The sequence below is a fragment of the Mobula hypostoma genome, chromosome 10, assembly GCF_963921235.1.
Source record: "Mobula hypostoma chromosome 10, sMobHyp1.1, whole genome shotgun sequence".
Lineage (NCBI taxonomy): Eukaryota > Metazoa > Chordata > Chondrichthyes > Myliobatiformes > Myliobatidae > Mobula > Mobula hypostoma.
The window spans coordinates 38,651,293-38,669,984 of NC_086106.1; the positions used below are offsets into that span (position 1 = coordinate 38,651,293).

At 45.8% G+C, this 18,692-nt stretch overlaps 1 protein-coding gene across 1 annotated transcript in view; it reads left to right on the top strand.

Annotated features, from left to right (window-relative positions):
* Positions 1–18,692, top strand: part of LOC134353287 (serine/threonine-protein kinase MRCK beta) — a 145,252-nt gene that overhangs the window by 72,175 nt on the left and 54,385 nt on the right. Inside the window, exons 11-13 of the mRNA XM_063061318.1 lie at positions 5,614–5,707; positions 6,278–6,408; positions 18,650–18,692. The exon at positions 18,650–18,692 is cut by the window's right edge and continues 55 nt beyond it. Of these exons, the coding sequence (XP_062917388.1) occupies positions 5,614–5,707; positions 6,278–6,408; positions 18,650–18,692 (268 nt within the window). The remainder of the gene's footprint in view (positions 1–5,613; positions 5,708–6,277; positions 6,409–18,649) is intronic.

Sequence of the window (18,692 nt, forward strand, 5' to 3'; positions counted from 1 at the left end):
TTGATGGCTTTGTAGCAAAGATTGCCGATGATTCGAAGAAAGGTGGAGGGGTAGGTCATGCTGAGGAAGAAATACAATTACAGCAGGACTTAGGCAAATTCGAAGAATGGGCAAAAAATGGAATAGAGATGGAATACAGTGTTGGGAAATGTATGATAATGCATTTTGGTAAAAGGAACAATAGTGCAGACTATTATCTAAATGGGGAGAAGGTTCAAATATCAGAGGTGCAGAGGGACTTAGGCGTCCTCGTGCAAGACACCCAGAAGGTTAATTTACAAGTTGAGTCTGTGGTAACGAAGGTAAATACAATGGTGGTATTTATTTCAAGGGAAAAAGAATATTAAATCAAGGAGATAATGCTGAGGCTTTAGAAGACACCAGTCAGGCCAGCAATTGCCAGTATTATCAACAATTTTAGGCCCCATATCTCAGAAAGGATGTGTTGTCTTTGGCGAGAGTCCAGAGGAGGCACACAAGGATTATTCTGTGAACGAAGAGGTTAATATATGAGGCGCATTTGGCAGCTTTGGGCCTGTACTCATTGGAACTTAGAAGAAAGACAGGAGTGGGGGATCTCATTGAAACCTACCGAATGTTGAAAGGACTAGATAGGGTGGATGTGGCCTTTGGTGGGGGTGTCCAGTACTGGAGAGCACAGCCTCAAAACTGAGGGGTGATCTTTTAGAATAAAGGTAAGGAGGAATTTTTTTTAAACCAGATAGTAATGAATCTGTGGAATGCTCTGCCACAGACTGTAGTGGAGGCCCAGTTTAAGTATATTTAAGGCGGAAGTTGATAGCTTCCTGACTGATCAGGGTATCAAAGGATATGGCAAGGAGGCAGATGTATGGGGTTGGGTAGGATCCGGGATCAGCCATGATGGAATGGCGGAGCAGACTCAATGGGCTGAATGGCCTAATTCTGCTCCTCTGTCTTATGGTTCTATGATCTTGTTGCGCAGTTGGAGATTGGCAGGTATGATGTTGTAGGTAACACTAGTCATGGCTGAAAGGAAATCGTACTGAGAGTTTTATACCCATGGATACACAATCAAATGAAAGGACAGGCAGGTTGGCAGGGGAGGAGGTTGGCTCTGCTGGCACGAAATGAAATCAAATCTGTAGAGGTGACATAGGATTAGAAGATGTAGAATCCTTGTGAGTAGAGTTAAGAAACTGCAAAGGTAAGAAGACCCCGATGGGAGTTATATGCAGGCCTCCAAACAGTAGCCAGGATGTGGACTACAAATTACAGTGGGAGATATAAAATGCTTGTCAAAAAGGCAATGTTACTGAGTCATAGGGGATTTCAATATGTAGATTGGGGATATCAAGTTGATGCTGGATTCCAAGAGACAGAACTTGTGGAATGCCTCTAAGATGGTTTTTAAGAGCAGCTTCTGGTTGAGCCCTCTAGCAGATCAGCAAATCTGCATTTTGTGTTGTGTAATGAACCAGATATGATTAGAGAGCTTAAGCGAATGGAAGGAACTTTTAGGAGAAAGAGACGATGATATGATAGAATTCACCCTGCAATTTGAGAAGGGGAAGCTGAAGTCAGATGTATTAGTGTTACAGTGGAGTAATAGGAATTACAGAGGCATGAGAGAGGAGCTGACCAAAATTGATTGGCAGGGGATACTAGCAGGGATGATGGCAGAGCTGCAATAGCTGAAGTTTCTAGGTGCAAGTCAGAAAGCACCAGGATAAATACATCTCAAAGAAGAGAAAATATTCTGAAGGTAGTATGATGCAACAGCGGCTGACAAGAAATCAAAACCAACATAAAAGCCATGGAGAGGGCATATATTAGAGCAAAAATTCGTGGGGAGTTAGAGGATTAGGAAATTTTTAAAAACCAATAGAAGGCAACTTATAAAAAGAACCATGGGTGAAGGGAGATGAAATATGAAGGTAAGCTAGCCAATAATATCAAAAATGATACCTAAAGTTTTTTCAGATATCATCATCATCATCATCAGGTGCCATGCCCAGTTTGCACTTTGACTGCCATGGCCCACACACTCCTGTTTCGGGTCAAATGGATCAATTCATTGGTATTCATTTCCAGTTCTCTGGCTGCTGTCTCCATCATCATTTGTCTTTGTCTTCCTCTTGCTTTCTTCCCTTCAGTCTTTCCCATAATTACCGTGCATTCTAACTCCTCTTTCCTAATCACATGTCCAATGAAGTTACGTTACCAGATATATAAAAAGTAAAAGAGAGGCGAGAGTAGATATTGGACCACTGGAAAATGACACTGGAGAGGTAGTAGCGAGGGAGAAGGAACTGGAAGATGAACTGAATAAGTATTTTGCATCATTCTTCACTGTGAAAGAATACCAGAAGTTTGAGAATGTCAGGGGAGGGAAATTGTGTGAAAGTGCCATTACTAGGAAGAAGGTGACTGGGAAACTGAAAGGTCTGAGGGTAGGTAAGTCACCTGGACTAGATGGTCTGCACTCCAGGGTTCTGAAAGTGGTGGGTGAAGAGATTGGGGAGATGTTGGAGTTGATTGTTAAGGATGAAGTTTTGGGTACTTGGAGGAACTTGAAAAACTAGGCCAAAGTCAGCATGATTTCCTTAAGGGAAAATCTTGCTGACAAACCTGTTGGAATTTTTTGAAGAATAAATAAACAAAAAAGATAGACAAAGGTAGAGTAAATGCAAACAGGCTTTTTCAACTGAGGTTGGGTGAGACTAGAGGTCATGGGAAAAAGTTGAAAGGTGAAAGGTTTAAGGCGAACATGAGGTGGAACTTCTTCACTCAGAGGGTAATGAGAGTGTGGAATGAGCTGCCAGTGTGAATGGTGGCTGTGATTTTGATTTCAACATTTAAGAGAAGTTTGGATAGGTACATGGATGGGAGGGGTATGGAGGACTATGGTCCAGGTTCAGGTCGATGGAATTTAGCAGTTTAAATGGTCTGCCACAGACGAGATGGACAGATGGACCTGTTTCTGTGCTGTAGTTTTCTATGACTCTGACCAGAACCGCAGGTTTAACCTCGCAAATGTCTTACACAACTTCAATATAAATTAACATAAATTAGCAGAAATTATGCATAACTTTCACAGCAAAATAAGAGCTATAATGACACGTCCGAGCTGAGAGGGAGATAAACAAATATAGTCGAAGAGACAAGAGATTCTGCAGATGGTGAAAATCTTGAGCAATACACACAAAAAGCTGGAGGAACTGAGCAGGTCAGGCAGCATCTATGGAGAGGAATGAACAGTCAGTATTTCATGCTGTCTAGTGTAGGACTGAGATCCAAGATAGAGTTAAATTGGATCTTACAATCACCACCGCTAACTGACCACACTGGACAATTCGTCTTGCCTCCATGGATGCTGGTCACCTACTGAATTCCCCAGTTGCTGTCGGTTCCAGTATCTGCAGTCTCTTGATCCATGTGATGAAAGAGTTTCCTAAATGACCCTGATGTACCTGCCTCTACCACCACCCCTGACAGGGAGATCCACTCACCCTCCACTCTCTGTGTAAAAAATCTACCTCGGACCTTGCCCCTACACTATCCTCCAATCACCTTAAGGTTATGCCCCTTTGTGTGAGCCATTTCTGCCCTGGGAAAACTTCACTCTATCTATGCCTCTTCACCTCTATCAAGTCACTGCTCATCCTCCTTTGATACAAACAGAAAAGGCCTAGCTCCTTCAACCTATCTTCGTTAGACACAGTCTCTAGACCAGGCGGCATCCTGGTAAATCTCCTCTGACCCTCTATCAAACTATTGTTCTCAGTGCTTCCATTTATGAAGGGCAAAGTAATTCGAGTTACTGGCAAGGTAATTCAAACGTTTGGTCTGATGTTAATCCATGATAAAATTAAGGATTGAGCGTAGTCAGTGAAGATAGTGTAAATGCAGTACCTGCGGCCGCTTGCGTCAGCACCGCTGATTCCATATTCTTCCATCTTTTGGGGTGCCCAGTATTGTGCCCAGCTGTCTGACCAGCTCACCTTCTCACCAGCCCATAGAACATAGAACAGAGCGGTACAACATGGTGCAAGCCACTCGGCCCACCATGCTGTGCTGACCTTGTAACCTGCTATTGTGTACAGTTCTGGTCACCAAATTATAGGAAAAATGTCAATAAAATTGAGAGAGTACAGAGAAGATTTACTAAAATGTTGCCTGGGTTTCATCTCCAAAGTTACAGAGAAAGGTTGAACAAGTTGGGTCTTTATTCTTTGGAGCGTAGAAGGTTGAGGGGGACTTGATAGAGGTGTTTAAAATTATGAGGGGATTGATAGAGTTGACATGGATAGGCTTTTTCCATTGAGAGTGGGGGAAATTCAAACAAGAGGACATGAGTTGAGAGTTAAAGGGCAAAAGTTTAGGGGTAACATGAGGGGGAACTTCTTTACTCAGAGAGTGGTAACTGTGTGGAACGAGCTTCCAGCAGAAGTGGTTGAGGCAGGTTCGATGTTGTCGTTTAAAGTTAAATTGGATAGATATATGGACAGGAAAGGAATGGAGGGTTATGGGCTGAGTGCAGGTCGATGGGACTAGGTGAGAGTAAGAGTTCGGCGTGGACTAGAAGGGCCGAGATGGCCTGTTTCCATGCTGTAATTGTTACATGGTTATATGGTTAAATGGTTACTATAAGATCAAACTAACCTTCCCTCCTACAGAGCCCTCCTTTTTCCTATTACTCATGTGCCTACCTCAGATTTTCTTAAGTGCCCTTAATGTATCTGCCACTACCACCTCCGGCTGCACATTCCATGCACTCCCCACTCTCAGTGTGAAAAAAAACGTCTTACTCTGACCTCCCCCATACTCTCTACCACTCAGCTTAAAATGATGACCCCTTGTCTTAGCCATTTCTGCCCTGGGAAAAAGTCTCTGGCTGTCCACCCTATCTATACCTCTTATCAATTTATACACCTCTATCAGGTCACCTCTGAACCTCCTTCACTTCAGAGAGAAAATTCCTCGCTTGCTCAACCTCTCCTCATAAGACATGCTCTCTAGTCCAGCACAGCTTTGTTTTGAAGGATGTTCCCTTGACATTGAGGGATGTATGACTCTATAGAACAAGGAAAGCCTGGAGACCAGGGGAAAGGCTGGCAGGACCAAGGCTCTCACTCATCGGTCAGTGCAGATCAGAGATTTTAACTGGCTGCAGCACCATCTGGCATGGAGTTGCCGATGAGAAAAAACATCAGAAAGAGCAGCAGAGGATTCTACCTTCGTCATTGGCACTAGCTTTCCCACCATGGAGGTCATCTCCAAAAGCCAGTGCCTCAAGAAGGCTGCATCCTTCACCAACCATGAGATGCCCTCTACTCACTACTACCATCAGGAAAGCAGTACAGGGGCCTGAAGATCCCCACGCAGTTTAAGGAGCAGCTTCTTCCCTCCACCACCCGGTTTCTGAATGGTCCGTGAACCCATCAACACCACCTCTCTTTTGCTCTCTTTTTGCACGATTGATTTATTTTTTAAATGTACCTGTCATAATTCATAGTCACTTTTATTTATTGTTCTGTGCTGCTGCTGCCACAAAATAACAAATTTCACAACATATGTCAGTGATAATTCTGATTCTGACTCTGAGTAATCAGATCTTCCCCCCACCCCCAGGCAGAAGGACACAGCGGAGATTGTGAAGGGGCTGGAAGGGCCGGAAGTGAAACTGGTCACAGGTGGGAATGGGGAGCCGGACTCAAACGCAGAGGTAAGGAGATGTGAGCATTTGAAGCAGGAGCAGGGATGGGCCATTTGGCTCATTGTGCCTGTTCCAGAATGGATAAGATAATGAAAGAAGTCAGTGAGTGGAATTACTCTGAGAGCAGGTGCAGGCTCCATGTTATGAGGAGGTCCAAAGTGCCAGAAGTGATAGTAGAGGCAGATTGATTAGGGACATTTAAGAGACTGTTGGAGAAGCATATTAATAACAGAAAAATGAAGGGTTATGTAGGAGGGAAGGGTTAGATTAATCTTGGGGAGGGAGGGAACGTTGACTCAAACCATGAGAGGCCTGCGTCGGGCATTTTCATGCCTTACGAGGTGCAGATTGGAAGTCTGTGTGGGGCGCCACTCCTCACACAGACAGTAGAGCAATGTGTGGTTAAGTGCCTTGCTGAAGGACACAAACACGCTGCCACAGCTGAGGTTTGAACTAGCGTTACAGTAGGTTAAAAGATCAGCACACCATTCTGGACTGCAGGGCCTGTACTGTTCTATGTTCTACTTCTGCCAAACCCTTGAAGCATTTTTATGTTAGAATAATGCCATTATTTTCCAGAGCCAGACTCCAAACCTGGATCAAGCTGGGTTACAGAGGTGGCAGTCAGCACCAGAGGTGGGTGTTCTGCGGGTTGTCAACATTGAAGAGGAGCTTCTGAAAGCAAAGCTTCTTAACATGGACACTGAAAGGTGAGGAACACTCACTCTGGCAAAATGGTTGCCTGTCTATTACATAAACTCCATGAGTTCTGACATTGTTTATACATAGTCAAGCTCTTACAATAGTCCCTTCCTTCACATACCCATTTTAAAACATTAATTTGTCTGTGCTCTCCAACTGTGGTAAATCCATATGGTAGATCCACATGTGCACCCTGTTACCGAAAATTCATCATATTGCAACACATATGGTAATTACCCGTAGAATCGAAGAGTAAGGATCCACAGTATGGCTTCTCACTGGTTACAGCACATGCAGCCAGTCTAATTGACAACCAGTTCTTTGCTTCACATTCATAATATTAACTGGAAGTGCAATGACTGTCTTATAGAACATAGCTCAGCTCAGTCCGGCTGGTGGCGCAGTGACATCAGCGCCGGACTCTGGAGTGAAGGTTCCTGAGTTCGAATCCAGTCGGGCCACTCCCGCGCACACTTTCCATCCGTGCCGGGTTGAGTGTCCAGCTCGCAACTCAGCCTCGTTTAAAAAAAAACTGCGCTGTGAGAAGGACGTGGGGGACCACTCACAGAATCTTTCCTCCAAGACAACCACTTGAAAATGTGGTCGCCGAGGCTCTGGCAGAGTATGGCACACAAACAAAAACCCACAAACAGAGTCTTTGGCTGACTATGTTGTGTTGACATTTAACCTAATCTAAGATCAATTTCGCCCTTCCCTCCTACTTAGCCCCCCCATTTTACTTCATCCATGTGCCTATCTAAGAGTTTCTTAAATACCCCTATCTCTACCACCACCCCAGTCAGCATATTCCACGCACTCTCCACTCTGTGTGGAAAGATAAACTTCACCTCCGGCATCTCTCCTATAATTTTCTCCAATCACCTTAAAATTATGCTGCCTCATCTTAGCCATTTATACCCTGGGAAAAAGTCTCTGGATGTCCACTCGATCTATGCTTCTGACAAGACCATAAGACATAGGAGCAGAATTAGGCCATTTGGCCCATCAAGTCTGCTCCACCATTCAATCATGGCTGATGCATTTTTGCACCCCCCGCCCCTCGGCCTCACTCCCCAGCCTATTCTCCGTAACCTTTGATGCCATGGCCAGTCATGAACCTATCAATCTCTGCCTTAAATACACCCAATGAACTGGCCTTCACAGTTGCCCGTGGTAACAAATTGCATAAATTCACCACCCTCTGCATCTCTGTTTTAAACGGACGCCATCTTGTCCTAGACTCCCCCACCATAGGAAGCATCCCTTCCACATTTACTCTGTCTAGGCTTTCAAAATTTGAAAGGTTTCAATGAGATCTCCCTTATCCTTCTGAATTCCAGTGAGTACAGACTCAGAGCTATCAAGGGTTCCTCGTATAATAACACTTTCATTCCCGGAATCAGCCATGTGGACTCCTCTGAACCCTCTCCAATGCCAGCACATCTTTTCTTAGTTGAGCAGCCCAAAACTGTTCACAATACTCAAGGTGAGGCCTCACCAGTGCCTTATAAAGCCTCAGCATCACATCCCTGCTCTTATATTCGAGACCTCTTGAAATGAATGCTAACATTGCAATTGCCTTCCTCACCACCGAATCTACGTGCAAGTTAACCTTACAAGCACTCCCAAGTCAATTTACATCTCAAAATTTTGGATTTTCTTCTTGTTCAGAAAATAGTTCACACGTTTGGGTAAGAGTGACCATAATATGGTGGAATTCTTCATTAACATGGAGAGTGACGTAGTTAATTCAGAAACAAAGGTTCTGAACTTAAAGAGGGGTAACTTTGAAGGTATGAGACATGAATTAGCTAAGATAGACTGGCAAATGACACTTCAAGGATTGACGGTGGATATGCAATGGCAGGCATTTAAAGGTTGCATGGATGAACTACAACAATTGTTCATCCCAGTTTGGCAAAAGAATAAATCAAGGAAGGTAGTGCACCCGTGGCTGACAAGAGAAATTAGGGATAGTATCAATTCCAAAGAAGTAGCATACAAATTAGCCAGAGAAAGTGGCTCACCTGAGGACTGGGAGAAATTCAGAGTTCAGCAGAGGAGGACAAAGGGCCTAATTAGGAAGGGGAAAAAAGATTATGAGAGAAAACTGGCAGAGAACATAAAAACGGACTGTAAAAGCTTTTATAGATATGTAAAAAGGAAAAGACTGATAAAGACAAATGTAGGTCCCCTGCAAACAGAAACAGGTGAATTGATTATGGGGAGCAAGGACATGGCAGACCAATTGAATAATTACTTTGGTTCTGTCTTCACTAAGGAGGACATAAATAATCTTCCAGAAATAGTAAGGGACAGAGGGTCCAGTGAGATGGAGGAACTGAGCGAAATACATGTTAGTAGGGAAGTGGTGTTAGGTAAATTGAAGGGATTGAAGGCAGATAAATCCCCAGGGCCAGATGGTCTGCATCCCAGAGTGCTTAAGGAAGTGGCCCAAGAAATAGTGGATGCATTAGTGATAATTTTTCAAAACTCGTTAGATTCTGGACTAGTTCCTGAGGATTGGAGGGTGGCTAATGTAACCCCACTTTTTAAAAAAGGAGGGAGAGAGAAACCGGGGAATTATAGGCCGGTTAGCCTAACGTCGGTGGTGGGGAAACTGCTGGAGTCAGTTATCAAGGATGTGATAACAGCACATTTGGAAAGCGGTGAAATGATCGGACAAAGTCAGCATGGATTTGTGAAAGGAAAATCATGTCTGACGAATCTCATAGAATTTTTTGAGGATGTAACTAGTAGAGTGGATAGGGGAGAACCAGTGGATGTGGTATATTTGGATTTTCAAAAGGCTTTTGACAAGGTCCCACATAGGAGATTAGTGTGCAAACTTAAAGCACACGGTATTGGGGGTAAGGTATTGGTGTGGGTGGAGAATTGGTTAGCAGACAGGAAGCAAAGAGTGGGAATAAACGGGACCTTTTCAGAATGGCAGGCGGTGACTAGTGGGGTACCGCAAGGCTCAGTGCTGGGACCCCAGTTGTTTACAATATATATTAATGACTTGGATGAGGGAATTAAATGCAGCATCTCCAAGTTTGCGGATGACACGAAGCTGGGTGGCAGTGTTAGCAGTGAGGAGGATGCTAAGAGGATGCAGGGTGACTTGGATAGGTTGGGTGAGTGGGCAAACTCATGGCAGATGCAATTTAATGTGGATAAATGTGAAGTTATCCACTTTGGTGGCAAAAATAGGAAAACAGATTATTATCTGAATGGTGGCCGATTAGGAAAAGGGGAGGTGCAACGAGACCTGGGTGTCATTATACACCAGTCATTGAAAGTGGGCATGCAGGTACAGCAGGCGGTGAAAAAGGCGAACGGTATGCTGGCATTTATAGCGAGAGGATTCGAGTACAGGAGCAGGGAGGTACTACTGCAGTTGTACAAGGCCTTGGTGAGACCACACCTGGAGTATTGTGTGCAGTTTTGGTCCCCTAATCTGAGGAAAGACATCTTTGCCATAGAGGGAGTACAAAGAAGGTTCACCAGATTGATTCCTGGGATGGCAGGTCTTTCATATGAAGAAAGACTGGATGAACTGGGCTTGTACTCGTTGGAATTTAGAAGATTGAGGGGGGATCTGATTGAAACGTATAAGATCCTAAAGGGATTGGACAGGCTAGATGCAGGAAGATTGTTCCCGATGTTGGGGAGGTCTAGAACGAGGGGTCACAGTTTGAGGATAGAGGGGAAGCCTTTTAGGACCGAGGTTAGGAAAAACTTCTTCACACAGAGAGTGGTGAATCTGTGGAATTCTCTGCCACAGCAAACTGTTGAGGCCAGTTCATTAGCTATGTTTAAAAGGAAGTTAGATATGGCCCTTGTGGCTACAGGGGTCAGGGGGTATGGAGGGAAGGCTGGGTTCTGAGTTGGATGATCAGCCATGATCATAATAAATGGCGGTGCAGGCTCGAAGGGCCGAATGGCCTACTCCTGCACCTATTTTCTATGTTTCTATGTTTCTATGTTTATTTCTACTACCAAAGTGCATTGCCATGCATTTTCCAACACTGTATTTCATTTACCACTTTCTTGCCCATTCTCCTAATCTGCCTAAGTCCTTACTAATCATCTTATACACCTCTATCAAGTCAGCTCGCATCCTCCTTCACTCCAGAGAGTAAAACCCAAGCTTGCTCAACCTATCCTTGGAAGTACAGATGGCGCCCTTAGCCCATTAAATACAGGAAATTATTTCATTAATTCTGAAAAATCCTCTCCCTCCTCTGCTCAAGGACATGCAATAACTTCTTGCCATCTGGTGATACTAATTTTGTTGTTTAAATTTTACAACACAATTTGGCTAATCAGGTTAATTCCAGCTTTCAGCATCCCTATTAGTCCCATTACCCCACATTATGTTTCCACCAACTACTCCTTATCGGTCCCATTACCCAAACTACACCCTATCAGTCCCATTACCCCAACTTCACCCTATCAGTCCCATTACCTCACATTATGTTTCCACCAACTACTCCTTATCGGTCCCATTACCCAAACTACACCCTATCAGTCCCATTACCCCAACTTCACCCTATCAGTCCCATTACGCCAACTACACCCTATCAGTCCCATTATACCAACTGCACCTTATCAGTCCCATTACCCCAACTACACCCTATCGGTCCCATTACCCAAACTACACCCTATCAGTCCCATTACCCCAACTTCACCCTATCAGTCCCATTACGCCAACTACACCCTATCAGTCCCATTATACCAACTGCACCTTATCAGTCCCATTACCCCAACTACACCCTATCGGTCCCATTACCCCAACTACACCCTATCAGTCCCATTACCCCAACTACACCCTGTCGGTCCCATTACCCCAACTACACACTATCAGTCCCATTACCCCAACTACACCCTATCAGTCCCATTACGCCAACTACACCCTATCAGTCCCATTACCCCAACTGCACCCTATCGGTCCCATTACCCCAACTACACCCTATCGGTTCCATTACCCCAACTGCACCCTATCAGTCCCATTACGCCAACTACACGCTATCAGTCCCATTACCCCAACTACATCCTATCGGTCCCATTACGCCAACTACACCCTATCAGTACCAATACCTCAACTACACCCTATCAGTTCCATTACCCCAACTACACCCTATCAGTTCCATTACCCCAACTACACCCTATCAGTCCCATTACCCCAACTGCACCCTATCAGTCCCATTACCTCAACTAAACCCCATCAGTCCCATTATCCCAACTGCACCCTCTCGGTCCTATTACCTCAACTACACCCTATCTGTCCCATTACTCCAACTACCCCCTATCGGTCCCATTACGCCAACTACACCCTATCAGTCCCATTACCTAAACTACACCCTATCAGTCCCATTACCCCAACTACACCCTATCAGTCCCATTACCCCAACTGCACCCTATCGGTCCCATGACTTCAACTACACCCTATCAGTCCCATTACCTCAACTACACCCTATCAGTCCCATCACTTCAGCTACACCCTATCAGTCCCATTATCCCAACTACACCCTATCGGTCTCATTACCCCAACTACACCCTATCGGTCCCATTACCCCAACTACATCCTATCAGTCCCATGACCCCAACTACACCCTATCAGTCCCATTACCCCAACTACATCCTATCAGTTCCATTACCCCAACTACATCCTATCAGTCCCATTACCCCAACTACATCCTGTCAGTCCCATTACCCCAACTACATCCTATCAGTCCCATTACCCCAACTACATCCTGTCAGTCCCATTATCCCATCTGCACCCTATCAGTCCCATTACCCCAACTACACCCTATCAGTCCCATTACCCAACTACACCCTATCGGTCCCATTACCCCAACTACACCCTATCGGTCCCATTACGACAACTACACCCTATCGGTCCCATTACCCCAACTACACCCTATCGGTCCCATTACCCCAACTACACCCTATCAGTCCCATTACGACAACTACATCCTGTCAGTCCCATTACCCCAACTACACCCTATCAGTCTCATTACCCCAACTACACCCTATCGGTCCCATTACCCCAACTACACCCTATCAGTCCCATTACCCCAACTACACCCTATCAGTCTCATCACCCCAATTACTCCATCTCACTCCCATTAGACCATAAGACCATAAGACTTAGGAGCAGAAGTAGGCCAGTTGGCCCATCGACACTGCTCTGATATTCAATTATGGGCTGATCCACTTCATCCAGTCATCCCCACTTCTCTGCTATCACCCGATACACTTTGCTGCAATGGCTAATCAAGAGCCTATCTATCTCTGCCTTAAGTATACCCAATGACTTCACCTTCCGAGCCGCTCGTGGAAACAAATTCCACAGATTTACCACCCTCTGATTAAAGTAATTTCTCAACACCTCAGTTCTAAAAGGATGTCCTTCAGTCCTGAAGTCGTGCCCTCCTGCCCTAGAATCCCCTACCATGGGAAATAATATTGCCATATCTAATCTGTTCAGGCCTTTTAACATTCGGATTGTTTCTATAAGATCTCCCCTCATTCTCCTGAACTCCAGTGAATACAGTCCAAGAGCTGCCAGATGTTCTTCTTACGGTAACCCTTTCATTCCTGGAATCATTCTCGTGAAGCTTCTCTGAACTCTCTCCAATGTTAATATATCCTTTCTCAAAAAAGGAGCCCAGTACTGCACACAATACTCCAAGTGTGGTCTCACGAGTGCCTTATAGAACCTCAACATCACATCTGGGCTCATATATTCTATACCTCCAGAAATGAATGCCAACATTGCATTCGCCTTCTTCACAACCGATTCAACCTGCAGGTTACCCTTTAGGGTATCCTGCACAAGGACTCCCAAGTCTCTTTCCCTCTCTGCATTTTGAATTCTCTCCCCATCTAAATGACAGTCTGGCCGCTTATATCTTCCACTAAAGTGCATGACCATACACTTTCCAACATTGTATTTCATTTTCCACTTCTTGGCCCATTCCCCCAAACTAAAAGTCTCTCTGTAGGCAACTGTGACGAGAATGCACATAAAATTAAGATGTTTGCTGGCCTGGGTTAGCATCAGTGACATCAGCAAGTGGTCTGCCACCTGCCCTCAGGGGAAGGAGAGATAAGGAACAATGGAGCAGCGTCTGGAGATGTGTAATGAAGGGACGTGGGAGAGAGAGCTGTCTGGAGCGGCTCCCCCTTTGAACCCTGAACTGTTTGAAGTGGTGGACAGGCGATGCCCCAGCAGGGGGATAAAAAGGGACAGGTTCGCTAAGACAGACACACACGCCATCCGAGGTAACGAGACCCTGGAAGCGGTACGCCTCTCACGAGTGGGTGAGAAGTATCGGACAACGGCCAGGGTGGAAAGGTACGATCAGCGGGAACCCGGTGTGTGTCCGCCCTTGCCTGGGTGCCGGGTTCACTGCAGAGGATCGACCGCATCTGGAGGAGGGGTCACAGTCGGTGACCTCAGGTGATATCACCAAGGACCCGCCCAAAAGCTGCTTGTGAGCCATCTCGCCGGTCTGTGAGTGAAGCCGTGTCTGAATGATCAGTTGTTCCTGTTCTATCTCTCTCTTCCCCCACCTTGTCCATCGCCATGGCAACGATTACTGCGAACTGAACTACTAAACTGGACTGAACTTTGAGTCACTTTGAAACTTGGTTATTTACCCCTAGACAACGATAGAGCTTGATTGATGCTGTTATCTTAATTCTGTGCACATGTGTGTTTATCATCGCTGAACTGTTGCATTTATTATCCTTTCGATTACTGTGTTGCTTGTTTCTTTAATAAAACTTTCTTAGTTCTAGTACTCCAGACTCCAACTGAGTGATCCATTTCTGCTGGTTTGGCAACCCAGTTACGGGGTACGTAACACAACATACATCAAAGTTGCTGGTGAACGCAGCAGGCCAAGCAGCATCTATAGGAAGAGGCGCAGTCGACGTTTCAGGCCGAGACCCTTCGTCAGGACTAACTGAAGGAAGAGTGAGTAAGGGATTTGAAAGCTGGAGGGGGAGGGGGAGATGCAAAATGATAGGAGAAGACAGGAGGGGGAGGGATAGAGCCGAGAGCTGGACAGGTGATAGGCAAAAGGGGATACGAGAGGATCATGGGACAGGAGGTCCGGGAAGAAAGACAAAGAGGGGAGGGTGACCCAGAGGATGGGCAAGAGGTATATTCAGAGGGACAGAGGGAGAAAAAGGAGAGTGAGAGAAAGAATGTGTGCATAAAAATGAGTAACAGATGGGGTACGAGGGGGAGGTGGGGCCTTAGCGGAAGTTAGAGAAGTCGATGTTCATGCCATCAGGTTGGAGGCTACCCAGACGGGATATAAGGTGTTGTTCCTCCAACCTGAGTGTGGCTTCATCTTTACAGTAGAGGAGGCCGTGGATAGACATGTCAGAATGGGAATGGGATGTGGAATTAATGTGTCTATCCACGACGAAGTCCTGACGAAGGGTCTCGGCCTGAAACGTCGACTGCGCCTCTTCCTATAGATGCTGCTTGGCCTGCTGCGTTCACCAGCAACTTTGATGTATGTTGCTTGAATTTCCAGCATCTGCAGAATTCCTGTTGTTTGTCTCTCTGTAGGCTCTCTGTTTCCTCAACACTACCCGCTCCTCCTCCTGTCTTTGTATCATTGGCAAATTTAGCCGCAATTCCCTTAATACTGCAGTCCAAATCATTGACATACGTCGTAAAAAGTAACAGTCCCAACACCGAGCCCTGTGGAACTCCACTGGTAACCGGCAGCCAGCCAGAATAGGATCCCTTTATTCCCACTCTCTGTTTTCTGCCGATCAGCCAATGCTCCACCCACGCTAGTAATTTCCCTGTAATTCCATGGGCTCTTATCTTGCTAAGCAGCCTCATGTGCGGCACCTTGTCAAAGGCCTTCTGAAAATCCAAGTACACCACGTCTACTGCATCTCCTTTGCCTACCCTTGCTTGTAATTTCCTCAAAGGATTGCAGTAGGTTTGTCAGGCAGGATTTTCCTTTCAGGAAACCATGCTGGCTTTGGCCTATCTTGTCATGTGCCTTCAGGTACGCAGTAATCTCATCCCTAACAATCGATTCCAACAACTTCCCAACCACTGATGTCAGGCTAACAGGTCTGTAGTTTCATTTCTGCTGCCTCCCACCCTTCTTAAGTAGCGGACTAACATCTGCAATTTTCAGTTATTTGGTACAATGCCAGAATCTATCGATTCTTGAAAGATCATTGTTAACGCCTCTGCAATCTTACCACAGAAACCGAGGGTGCGTTCCAACAGATCCAGGAGATTTATCCACCCTCACACTATTCAGCTTTCTGAGCACCTTCTCAGTCATGATTTTCACTGCACAAACCTCACTTCCCTGACACTCTTGAATGTTTGGTATACTGCAGATGTCTTCCACTGTGAAGACTGATGCAAAATATGCATTCAGTTCCTCTGCCATCACTGCATCTCTCATTTCAATATCTCCAGCATCATTTTGCATTGGTCCTGTATCTACCCTCGACTGTCTTTTACCCTTTATATACTTAAAAAAGCTTTTAGCATCTTCTTTGATATTAGTCGCCAGCTTCCTCTCATAATTCATCTTTTCCTTCCGAATGATCTTCTTAGTTTCTTTCTGCAAGTTTTTAAAAGCTCCCCAATCCTCTATCTTCCGACTAGCTCTGGCTTCATTGTATGCCCTCTCTTCTGCTTTTACTTTGTCTCTGACTTCACTTGTCAGCCATGGTAGTGTCCTTCTTCCCTTGAAAAGATTCTTCTTGTTTGGAAATTATCTGTCTTGTAATTCCCTCATTTTTCACAGAAACTCCAGCCATTGCTGCTCTGCTGTCCTTCCTGAAAATGTCCCTTTCCAGTCAAGTTCAGCCAGTTCCCCTCTCATGCTATTGTAATTTCCTTTATTCCACTGAAATACAGACACATTGGATATTATTTTTCCCTCTCAAATATCAATGTGAACTTGATCATATTGTGATTACCCCTACTACACCCTATCAGTCCCATTACCCCAACTACACTCTCTCAGTTCCATTACCCCAACTACACCCTATCAGTCCCATTACCCCAACTACACCTAATCAGTCCCATTACCCCAACCACACTCTCTCAGTTCCATTACCCCAACTACATCCTATCAGTCCCATTACCCCAACTACACTCTCTCAGTTCCATTACCCCAACTACACCTAATCAGTTCCATTACCCCAACTACACTCTCTCAGTTCCATTACCCCAACTACATCCTATCAGTCCCATTACCCCAACTACACTCTCTCAGTTCCATTACCCCAACTACACCCTATCAGTCCCATTACACCAACTACACCCTATCAATTCCATTACCCCAACAACACCCTATCAGTCCCATTACCCCAACTACACCCTATCAGTCCCATTACCCCAACTACACTCTCTCAGTTCCATTACCCCAACAACACCTTATCAGTCCCATTACCCCAACTACACCCTATCAGTCCCATTACCCCAACTATACCCTATCAGTCCCATTACCCCAACTACACCCTATCAGTCCCATTACCCCAACTACACCTTATCAGTCCCATTACCCCAACTATACCCTATCAGTCCCATTACCCCAACTACACTCTCTCAGTCCCAATACATCAACTACACCCTATCAGTCCCATTACCCCAACTACACCCTATGGGTCCCATTACCCCAACTACACCCTCTCAGTCCCATTACACTATGTCCTGTTGTCACAAACTGGGCCATAATTTATAGTAAACTTACTTACTGCTAAGGTGTAAAACATAGGAACTGAATTGGGCCATTCGGCCCATCAACTCTGCTATGCCATTCCATCATGGCCGATTTATTATCCTTCTCAACCCCATTGTCTCTGTAACCTTTGATAGCCTTACTAATCAAAGACCGATCAACTTCTGATTTAAATATACCGACTGATTTGGCCTCCACAGCTGTAGTGTCAGTGAATTCCACAGATTGCCCACGTTGTCTGTGGAGATGTGAGCTGCACGTGGAGACTGTTCTGAGCATTTGCATCACTGCCTGTTATGGAGACTGCTGTTGTCTAGGGCTGTAGAGGCCTGTAAATCAGCCAGTTCCATCAGAGGCACAATCCTCAGCACCGTTGATGACCTCTTCCAGAGACTATGCTTCATCCATCATTAAAGGCATGTTCTCGTCTGATTCTCACATTCGGGGAGGAGGCACAGGAGCCTGAAGATCCACACTCAAAGGTTGCGGGAAAGACTGCTCCCCTGCCAACAGCTTTCCGAACAGTCCAGAACTCTACCGCCAAACTTTGTTTGCACAATTTATTTGTTCTTTTAATCTGTATTAATTTTATATCTTTACTCTCTACTGCTGCCACAAAACAACAAATTTCACGTTTTAGACCAGGACTGTACTGTCCCTTTCTGTGTTCTGTAAGTGTCAGTGATCTTATCTGCGACTCCACAGATGCTGCCTAACCCCATGTTCCCAGCAGCTTCGTTTCTTGCTCCGTCAACATATATCCAATACCACACCCACTGTTACAGTCAGCCCCCTATAGCTCCACCTCCCCGATAGAATTACCGAGACCCACCCGATTACAGTAAACCCCATCACCTCACATGTCTTGCTCTCATGAACACCACTCTGTTACCACATCCACTTCTCACCCATGTGCATCTCAGCAATCCTCCCTTCTTTCACAACCATTTGCTTCTCCATTTTTCTCTTCCAAACTCTCTCCCCCTCTCCAAACATTCCCCTCTCTTACCCCCAACTTCCCACTCTCTCTCTCTGCCCCTTTCTCCCTTCTCTCTCCCCATTCTCTCCCCTCTCCCCTCTCCCCTCTCCCCTCTCCCCTCTCCCCTCTCACCTCCTCTCTCCCCACTCTACCCTCTCTCTACCCCATCTCCCCAACTCGCCCTCCTCTCTCCTCCTCCCCTCCCCTCTCCTCCCCTCCCCTACCCTCCTCCCCTCCCCTCCTCCCCTCCTCTCCCCCTCCCCCTCCTCTCTCTCCCATTGTCTCTCCCACCTCTCACTCCCCCTCTCCCCACTCCCTCCCCCTCTCCCCTCTCTCTCCCCTTCTGTACCCCTCTCCCCCTCCAACCCTCTGTCCACCCCTCTCCCCTTCCCTCTCTCACCTCTTTCTCCACCCCTCTCCCACTTCTCTCCCTCGCCTTTCTCCCTCTCTCCACCCCTCTCCCTCTTCCCCCCACTCTCCTCCACTCACCCCTCTCCCCTCTCTCTTCCCCCTCGGCAGTCTCCTCATGAAAGCCAGCACCAGAAATAGAATATTAGAAGAC